This window comes from Anopheles funestus, chromosome 2RL, assembly GCF_943734845.2.
Source record: "Anopheles funestus chromosome 2RL, idAnoFuneDA-416_04, whole genome shotgun sequence".
Taxonomy (NCBI): domain Eukaryota; kingdom Metazoa; phylum Arthropoda; class Insecta; order Diptera; family Culicidae; genus Anopheles; species Anopheles funestus.
This window is the reverse complement of record NC_064598.1, coordinates 76,828,808-76,837,949: the sequence shown is the minus strand read 5'-3', so window position 1 is coordinate 76,837,949 and position 9,142 is coordinate 76,828,808. Positions and strand designations below refer to the sequence as shown.

The 9,142-nt window shown below is 43.7% G+C and overlaps 3 protein-coding genes across 3 annotated transcripts; all 3 read right to left on the bottom strand.

The window, feature by feature from the left end:
• Positions 1 to 266: 266 nt before the first annotated feature.
• On the bottom strand, positions 267 to 1,997 carry LOC125763958 (2-oxoglutarate and iron-dependent oxygenase domain-containing protein 3-like). Its single transcript, XM_049427702.1, has 2 exons — positions 1,812 to 1,997; positions 267 to 1,746 (listed from the first exon to the last, which is right to left on the bottom strand). Exons 1-2 carry the CDS (start codon positions 1,886 to 1,888, stop codon positions 798 to 800), a joined length of 1,026 nt encoding a protein of 341 aa, XP_049283659.1. The 5' UTR covers positions 1,889 to 1,997; the 3' UTR covers positions 267 to 797.
• A 109-nt stretch (positions 1,998 to 2,106) lies between these two features.
• On the bottom strand, positions 2,107 to 3,997 carry LOC125763946 (reticulon-4-interacting protein 1 homolog, mitochondrial). Its single transcript, XM_049427689.1, has 4 exons — positions 3,452 to 3,997; positions 3,141 to 3,355; positions 2,717 to 3,051; positions 2,107 to 2,654 (listed from the first exon to the last, which is right to left on the bottom strand). The coding sequence occupies exons 1-4, from the start codon at positions 3,777 to 3,779 to the stop codon at positions 2,276 to 2,278; spliced, it is 1,257 nt and encodes a 418-aa protein (XP_049283646.1). The 5' UTR covers positions 3,780 to 3,997; the 3' UTR covers positions 2,107 to 2,275.
• Positions 3,998 to 4,116: 119 nt separating this feature from the next.
• LOC125763976 (uncharacterized) lies at positions 4,117 to 5,119 on the bottom strand. Its single transcript, XM_049427724.1, has 2 exons — positions 4,559 to 5,119; positions 4,117 to 4,493 (listed from the first exon to the last, which is right to left on the bottom strand). The coding sequence occupies exons 1-2, from the start codon at positions 5,012 to 5,014 to the stop codon at positions 4,152 to 4,154; spliced, it is 798 nt and encodes a 265-aa protein (XP_049283681.1). The 5' UTR covers positions 5,015 to 5,119; the 3' UTR covers positions 4,117 to 4,151.
• Between the last annotated feature and the right edge of the window lie 4,023 nt (positions 5,120 to 9,142).

Here is a 9,142-nt window from a genome sequence, read left to right as displayed (position 1 = left end):
GAGGATTGTAACGCGTCATAAAATGTTAGTGATTCTTACGTACTCACGTACAAATCTTGCTCAAAACCGAGGGCAATGAAGCCGTTATGAAGTGATGAGGATTATTAAACTCGGTCACCTAGAAAGTTAAAAGAAACACGTGCAGGGGCAGGCATTGATAAAGGTCGAAGAGTTTAAAGAATTTCGGACATTATTGCAACAGATCGCAAAATCACAGTGTGTGGTTCAAGTGATCGAGTGATTAGCAAGCAACTTAGCAACTGATCATTTGAACTCCGTAAGCTTAACTCACACGTTAAAATTATTTATTTGTACACCACAGGCCACTTTACTTCACAGGGCCATGCATACATTTGGTTTTGCAGACGCAAACATCTAAACTTACGGTAATCGAATTACCTTTTGTTCTTTTGCTGGAATGGCAATGCCTATTTACGCTACATTAAATCACGCCGTTGCACGTGGTTAGTAAATAGGAATTAAACTTACATTTGTTCGTATTGCTTGCAGGATTTACTTGGAGGATGTGTGCTGCGACTATTGATAGCTATAGGAGGTGCTTAACGTAACAGGGATCGGAGTAAATAAACAACTAAATACTGGTTCAATACTTAAAAAATGGCATAATACGGCATTCTTTTTTTAAGTACGATATGCGTCCATTTGTGGTGATGCAAATAATACGTTAAAAAAAGAACAAAGGAACTTTTGGGAATGCATTGAAATGAATTGGCATAGCACGGTTAAGCACTACGCTCCTCCAGCGTACGGATAACGAGCACGGTATCGGCCCTATCTCAGGGTTCGTTCATCCGTCCCTCACTCGTGCCACCCTCCTCCTCCCCTTCCTCATCGTCATCTAGGGCAAACTTTGGATCTGCCATTGCGTATTCCCGATCGCACGTGAATGAAATCGTGATCGCGTATCGCACGCCTCCGGTCACCTGTTCTACGTGGTGCATATTTTCGGCACCGGACGTAAACCCACTGACACGGGCACGTTTCGGTTCGATGTACACGTGCGTCCGGTTGTGTTTGCCCTCGTTGTCAATAAACACGAACCGACCGCCAGTAAAATCTTTCCCATAATCCGTGAGGTACAGCAGCGTGGTAAAGTGGAACGAGTTGTACGTTTCTTTGTCCACGTGTTCGTGCCAGTACTCGTCGTGGATCGTTTTGGCAGTTACGTTCGTCAGACGGGAAAAGAACGTGGGATGGGTAAGGTGCAGTGCGTCCACGTTCAATCGGAAATTGTCCGCAACGGCTTGTTGTACTTTCGCTTTTACGTGCCGATAGACGTTGATATGTTGGTTGGTGAACAATTTCTTGGCTTCGGGAAGCCGGTACACGTTCACAAATTGTGTGCCCTTCGATAGGGCACCAGAATGGAGATCTAGTATGGAAGCACCGCCCGCCGATTGACCGAGCTCGAAGCCGGCCCGGGCCAGATCGAGCAGAATGCCAGCCTCGGCCGGTGATACTATCTTGTCGCTCACAAACCGTCCACACTGGTTCGGGATGCATCCGGCAAACTTGGAAATTTCGTCAAGATAGGGACGGGAACAGTCGAGCGGTTGGGTTCGCAGCTCCAGGACTTCCCGCTGGGTGGCAAACTTCTTTTCCCGCGTTCGGAACGTGGTAAAGTACACGATGGCCGCAATGCCTACCATAAGTACTATCCGTGCCCACATCTGATGTTGTTGGGCGGTACTGGGTGTGCTGCTGCCAGAACTGCCCGTTGATTTTCTAAAAAGAAAAAAAACGGTACGGTAAAACGAACATAAACACTTCCCAGCGAACGTTTCTCTTACGCTTTACGGGCCCGATTCCCAGAGCCATCGCCGGAGCTTTTCTTGCGCTGTCTCACACTGCCACCACCGTCACTCATGGCCGCGTTTTCACCGTTAGGCACCGTTTTACCAGTACGCAATAGTGTTATAGAATAAAATCGATAAACTGATCCGTCCCTGCCAGCAGCAGCTTGTTTGTTTACAGGATGGTTTTCTTTCTTCCCTGCCAACCGGCTGTCATCTGTCAAGTGATTGTCAAACGAATTCAAAACTACCGCTTCGTTTCGTGTGGCTCTCGTGAAGAAAATTGAGGAAGTTAATTGAGTGCTCTTTAATTTCTACTGTATAATCACACGTAGCAACGTGATGTGTACGATTCGCTACAATATTTCGTTTACCTACGTTCTACCGTATTCGGAGTCGAATCTCTTGACAGTTAAACTATCTGTTTGATCTACGAGATTTGATAAGTCGACCGTCTCGGCTTACTCGAAATCAATCACAATCTTCCCTCGTAAATGCTTTTGCGAGACACGTTCGTACGCCTCGGGTATACTAGCGAACGGGAATACCTTTTCTACCACCGGCAACAGTTTGTTCTTCTCTGCCAAACGCTGCAGGTAGGCGATACCTTGAGGGGCTGGCACAAAGTAACCCCACTTCACAAGACCTTGCCGGGTGCTTAGCGAAGCCGCATTATTACGCACGAGATTAACGGCATTCTGATACATCCCGGATGCAAAACCATCGGCGTCGATGTTTTTAAGTACTGGCGAATTGAAGGTGATGTACTGATCGTACAACCATGGTACCTCGTTAGCATAGTCCGTGCCTTTCCCGGCACAATCCAGCACGATGTCGAATCTGTTACGAGCATAAAGGCAGGTTAGTTCATGTTAGCATTACGTCCATCGCGCGTGCATTACCTCCCAACACTGGCCACATTCTGCACGTGCGCAGGATCGGTATAGTCCAGTACGTATTTTACACCAAGATTGTGCAGCATTTGCATTGCATCCGGTGAGCAGGTGGCAAACACTTCCACTCCTTCGGCCAACAGCATCTGTACAGCGAGTGTACCGACACCGCCAGCTGCACCAAGTACGAGAACTTTCTTGCCCGCACCGCCACCGACGGGTGAAATAGCGCCAAGTAAATCACCCAGATGGCCAGTAATGTACAACCCCGACCAGGCCGTCAAACCGGCATATAGTATGGCGCTTGCATCGATTTTGCTTAAATTGGAGGGTTTCTTGAACAGCTAAAAAAATAAAAACAGAGAAATTAAAACAACGAACGATAATTGCACGAGTTTTTGCGCGGGTTTGTATGGGTTGTATAAATACGCACACAATATTTTTCCACCACAACGTAATCGGCATGGCAACCTTGCAAGTGCAGCGGCACGACGCCCCACACTTCGTCGCCTACTTCAAGCTCACGACTAGAAATGCCCAAACCCTTCTGTACAATTTCGCCACAAAAGTCGCGTCCAAGCACGAGCGGAAATTCGATTCCACCATCTTTGCAGCGCATTGCATTCAGTACCGCTGCACCGTATCCGTCTGTAAAAGGGAACACACGAGCGATAGCGGACGGTAATGAACTACAAACGTAGATGGGCAAAAACACAAGTTTTTGCTACCACTGCCAGTACTTACTGATCATGGCTACATCGATCGGGTTGACTGAGGATGCTTTCACCTTCACCAGCAGCTGGGTGGGTGATCTTAGGATGGGCATTTTGATACCATCGTTGAACTGTATCTCTTCTTGTGGCACACCGTATGCATGTATCTGCCAGCCAGACATTTTCCCGTAGGAAGCATGCTGCCGTCGCTGCTGATCTTGGCTGGTTGCTGATATGGTTGAACTCGGTGTTGATGTTACGGTGGTAGTTGCCAGGTTACGAAAGTTAGCCAATATATCCCGTGGGCCAATCTTGCCGGCTGCTGAAGCAGTGAAACGAATACATTTTGCGAGTACCATTATCTACTGCACAGAGAACGGAGAATGTGTGATAAAGCGGGCGAAAATTGCAACCAACGGTGTCGCGCGCACACGGGACCACCGATCGGATAGTTTTGTAAACAATAATAAACTTGACTGTTGACAGATTTCACAATATGGCGAATAGATTAGCAAGTAGTGACACTTGTTGACAGAGATTTTGTTCGCTTCGTGCAGTGGCAATGGTGCATTTAACTTTTAAATTATTATTTTCCATCTCGCAGAAAATTAAAAACTTTGAACCACATTAAATGTTTACCTTTGCTTTAACGTTTTAGTTTCCTTCTTTTTGGGGTAGGTATATTGTACAGTAAAACGAACACCATTTTTGTATTTCACCGTGCTCCTCGCTCACGCCTTTATTCCTTTCTTCTCTAAATTCCTAAACTTCGCCCGTAGCGATTGTTTTTTCTTAACTTGTTTAATTTCCTTTCTGGTAAGCATTTTTGGTTTCACCTTGTCGAGGTATCGGTCCGGTGGTGGCACCTTCTTCTGGAACACGCTCGGATCTGGCACCAGCGTTATTTCCGTTGCTTTAACATTCTTTTTGTTCTTCTTGCGCAGCTTTCGTATTTCGTAATTTTTCTTCTCCAGCAGCTGTTTGCGAGTGGCAGACTTTTTGCTACCACTTTCCGACAGGTCGACGTCGATTTTTCTACCATCGAGAAAGGAACCGTCGAGCAGAAATGCTTTCTGTGGGGATAGATATAACGTTCAGTTGAAATAATAATACGATTGAAAAATCAGCGCCATTTTACCTGAAAAGCTTCTGCATTTTCCATTTCCACGAACGCAAATCCAGACGAACGAAACTTCGGTATGCGTACACTTTTCACACGACCGGCTTGATCGAAGTGCTCTGCGATTTCTTCCTTGGTGGTGGAGAAATTCAAGTTCTTCACAATCAACACAAAACGTTTGTTGTTCTTTATCGTCTCCAGAATGCCAGCAATTTGTTGGGCGGTTAACGTCGGCAAGCCTTCCCGAGAGTCATCATCGCTGTCGTCCTCTGAAGAAGACTCTTCACGACCTCCCCGTGCCGATTTCTGTAGCTTCTTTTCAACCGCTGTCGGCAGCGGAAACAAATCTGCCTTGGTAACCTTTGCTGGCGTGGGCTTTATTTGCCACTCCACTTCGTAGTCCGATATGTCCGAGTCATTTCCATTTGTAGCTGAGGCACTTGCCACACTTGATTTACGTTTCTGTTTGTTCATTTTATTTACGATTACAGATTAATGCTACCGATCGGTTCTACACGTGCTTTAGGTAGAAATAATGGTTTGTTGTGGTGTAGCGTTGACGTTGCCGGTTTCGCCCGAAATTCCAAAACAGCTTTTGTTTTTTCGCCCACGATCGATATAGCGGAGGTGAGTACAAGCACTTCGTTTTTCACCACAATGCAATTAAATTTATTCGCTGGTACATTTTAATAGAAAAATATGTTCAGAACTAGCTATCAAACATTGGTTTGCCTTTGTTCTATCTAAATGCTGGAAATCATTTAGAAAATATTTAGTAAGTTTCTTTGAGATTACACAGCACTTAAAACTCCTCTGTGTTTGGCAGTTTACGAACTTCTGCGCCTTTTTTACAACAAAGATAAAGCTATTAAAATATGTTTTAAAATTAAAATAATGTAAAAACCAATAACATTTGGAATAACATTTCAACGGGCTACTTTACGTCCTTTTTAAATTTGACATTGGTCTGACCCGCAGAAAGTGAACGATTGGGAGGTATTTTCAACAAGTTTCGCAAACATCCATTTTTAGCAAGAAAAAGATGTCGATGAATCCGTTTATTGAAGAGTCCAACGGTCTGGAACTGCATTAATATGGTCAACATGTTATCATACAGCACGTTCGACAAGTAGAAGGGTTTATCGGCTGCAAAAGCAAGCATAAAACAGCTACGATCTCGAAACTCCTTCATTCCTTCGACTGTCAAACTGTGGCACCCTCTCTATCACTCTTGGCACAGTGTGGTACATGCACCCACCTTATGTACACTCACTTTGTTTTGATCTCCCCAAATCGAGTGAAGTTGGTGGTGGCCACACAGGAAAGAAAACGCGAAAAATCACATCAGAAAAGCGATTTTGCAGGAAAATAGCATCGAAGCTAGTGTACGTAATACGCAAGGTGAAGTGTTTCACTGCTTGTATTTTACATTGTAATTCAAAACAACGTTGCAATCGGTTCTGCATTCTGTTGAAGAAGAAACATCAGTAACAATAATAGCAGCAGCATCAGCTCACAGGCGCGGCCCATACAGTAGGCAATTTCCCTGTACCGTGCGTTCCGTAGCTGGGTAGGAAAAGTAGACGAGACAGAAAAGTATACGAAATTGAAGATCGTGCTTTTCCTGCCATCGTGAAGATGCGGAACACATTTTTCGGCTTCCGGGTTGTGCGAATGTTACAGGTTGGAAACATTGGTATATTTCTATGTCCTTTGTAAAACCACCGAAAACGGTGTAGTGTGTGCGATGCTTCAAGTGCCGAATATGATGGTTGAGATTGTTGCCTGTTCGATTATTTGTTGTGTGCAAAAGCAAACAAACGTGAAGCGATGGTACAATATTTATCCTAGAAGTGCAGAAGAATAGTGAAAGATGGTACGCGAAGCAAAAAAAAATCCGTCAGCAAAAGAAAATCTATCATTGACCGTGCCCTTGCGTGTTGTTGGTTGCTGTTGATCGATTAACGACCGTATTGGTGTGCGCGCGTGTGTGCGAGCGAGAGAAAGAGAGAGGGAGAGGAAGAGCTGCCGTATGTGTGCTGTTATTTACGAGAAGTCGTGAATGCGTCGGTGTGTGCTTTTTACCCCTAAAATTGGCGATTCGTTTTGTAAGATTTTCCAAAAGTAAAGAACAATAGAAGCGTGTGCGATCATAACGATATGGCGTTTTTGTGCCGTTCATAGTTCAAAGCCTACTACAGTGTAGTAAAAGAAAAAATAGTGTCGTGTTTTTTTTAAATCTTGAAGACATACGGTAGCATTATGAATTTAGATTTTTACACTACAATTCAGAACAGGAAAAAGGTTTTTCTTTTGGTTTATCTCGTTCGATGAGCATAATCGAAAAGAAAGGATATCATCTTGTGTCGAATGTATGCGATTTCTTGCATTAGAATGATAGGAAGAGAAGGAAAAACAGGGAGTGCGCCTGTGTGTGAAGGAATTCGAGAAGGAAAGAGAAGATGGGAATGATTTGAAGCTATGCGTGCGTACGTGCGTGCGTACGATGTTGCGTTAGTGTATGTATGTTGCAAAGAATCGAATCTCTATATTCATCGTGTGCGCTCTTGTATGTTTGCGGGTGTGTGTGTGCGTGAGAGAAAAAACGAGAAAAAAAGAGAAAGAGAATGAATGTGTGTGAAATGTTGTGTGTAGATAATAATAATCATTTCAATACAAAGATGCAAAAAGAAAGAAGGAAGCGAATGGTGGGTGGGCCGGAACCCCAACAAGGAGTGATGGAAACATACGGATTATGTCCAGTGGAAAACAATTGTTTTTTTTTGTGTATGTCGTTCGTCCTGCGTCTGGCATACTGTGATGGTGTTAGCCGACTGTTCCTAACTGTTAGTTGCTTAAGAATACGCGCAGAAACGTGTGCAGTAGTGTGAAGAAGAAAGTAGGCTTGGGTGGCGTAAGGAGAGGCAGACACTTTTTACGAGATGAAGCAAAATCTGTCTCGTCTGGTGCTGTCTGGTGCAGCAGCAGCTGCTAAACGTCGCTAATGAGTGTCTGTCTCCGTGTGTGCGTTCATTGTTCGTGATGAGTGAGTTACGGTGAAGATGAATGCAAATATTGTGCGACGATGTAAATCGTGCACTACACCGCGTCTCACGAACAGTTTGTTTTGTCTCGTCTCGTGAACAATGATTATTAGCAACTTAAAACATAGGTTGCGCGAGCGTCTGCATGTATCGGTATGTGCGTGTGCTGTAGCAGAAGGGCATTAGAATTAGATTGCGTGCCTGCCAGTGTGTGGGTGTGCGTTCTTCGGTGCGCGCGTGTGTTATTACGTCGGTGTGCGAGAGGCATTTATTTTGTCTTGAGCGCAGGGTGGAAGACCAGAAGGCTGTATGTTTTGTTTTTCTTCCTCTTTGCTCGGTGTGGCGGGTGTTTCCTCTCAACTTTGATGTATGTCCGTATCTTTTACAAGGGATCCAAAATACTCACATGATGGAATTCGCGTCTCCTTATCCACCTTTCAATGATAATCTTTCGCGTTAGTACACAATGCAAGGCGTACGTGTGTGTGTGTGCACTTACAACAGAAGCATAAACCCCCCAAAATAGTGCGTGAATGTATGGGTATGTGTCTCCAGTGTTGTTATTGTTGTTTGTTGTGTTGGGCCATGACCATGATAAGGGCATCTATTTAATGATGCGTATCCGTGAGAAAAAAAACTTCTTTTTTTTCTTCTTCGAGAGCATACCAGTTATCAATAGCAAAAACAAAAGCAACAAGCATGAAATGAGTATGAGAGCTGAAAATGAATTTGCACAGTGAGAAGGCTGTGGGAATGATTTTGTTTTGCTGCGGAATATACGTTGAAAGTTAGCTACACTTATCATTTATCAAAGATTGATTGCTTTAGCAGAAAAAAAACATTCAATTAAACGTAAAGAAGTTACAGTACGGTGTGTATTCAGAACCGTAGGTACCAAGGTACAAGGTTCAAAGTCTGGGAAATTAGAACACAACCAACAATAGCAGCAACATTAGCGACAGACTAGACAAGATTGCGGTAACGACGTATACCGTTGCAATCGTACTACAACGCCTACTGAAGTACTGTTTGATATGTGATTGTGTTTTTGCACGTGTGTTTTATGATTTGTCGTGCTCTTTTTCATCTCGCTTCTGTAGTAGGCTGTTCCGAAATTCACAGCCAGACAGGCAGGATATGTACAGGGTGGCTGAAACGAATATCTATATACAATCGATCGTCGATTATCCGGGGTGCTCGGGGACGGAGTGATGCCGGGTAATCGATTTCCACGGATAAAAGTTGTTTGAATGTCAATTTCACTTATACATCTAGATAAATCATATATAGTATCTATATACTATACAGGCGTCCCCCGAGTTACGACCCCCTCGAGATACGACGATTTTGATCTTGACAGTTGATAGTTGTTATTTTGCTCAAATTGTCAGTTTTTTTTAATTCTCACCGGCAACCGTTAAAAATTCATGGTCTTCACTGAATATAAAAATTAAATTGATGGAATAAACTTATACATTCTCAATACATATTTAAAGGAAATACTGAAAAGATCAATTAATATACTATTCAAAAAGAATTCTCTATTATTTTTTTCCTC

Bases quoted from the DNA above. Each gene is read 5' to 3' on its own strand.
- LOC125763958 (XM_049427702.1), bottom strand. From the start codon at position 1,888: ATGAGTGACGGTGGTGGCAGTGTGAGACAGCGCAAGAAAAGCTCCGGC. The intron at 1,747-1,811 runs GTAAGAGAAACG...TTTTCTTTTTAG, and splicing joins GGGAATCGGGCCCGTAAAGC to AAAATCAACGGGCAGTTCTG.
- LOC125763946 (XM_049427689.1), bottom strand. From the start codon at position 3,779: ATGGTACTCGCAAAATGTATTCGTTTCACTGCTTCAGCAGCCGGCAAG. The intron at 3,356-3,451 runs GTAAGTACTGGC...TCCCTTTTACAG, and splicing joins GATCGATGTAGCCATGATCA to ACGGATACGGTGCAGCGGTA. The intron at 2,655-2,716 runs GTAATGCACGCG...TGCTCGTAACAG, and splicing joins AATGTGGCCAGTGTTGGGAG to ATTCGACATCGTGCTGGATT.
- LOC125763976 (XM_049427724.1), bottom strand. From the start codon at position 5,014: ATGAACAAACAGAAACGTAAATCAAGTGTGGCAAGTGCCTCAGCTACA. The intron at 4,494-4,558 runs GTAAAATGGCGC...CTATCCCCACAG, and splicing joins AAAATGCAGAAGCTTTTCAG to AAAGCATTTCTGCTCGACGG.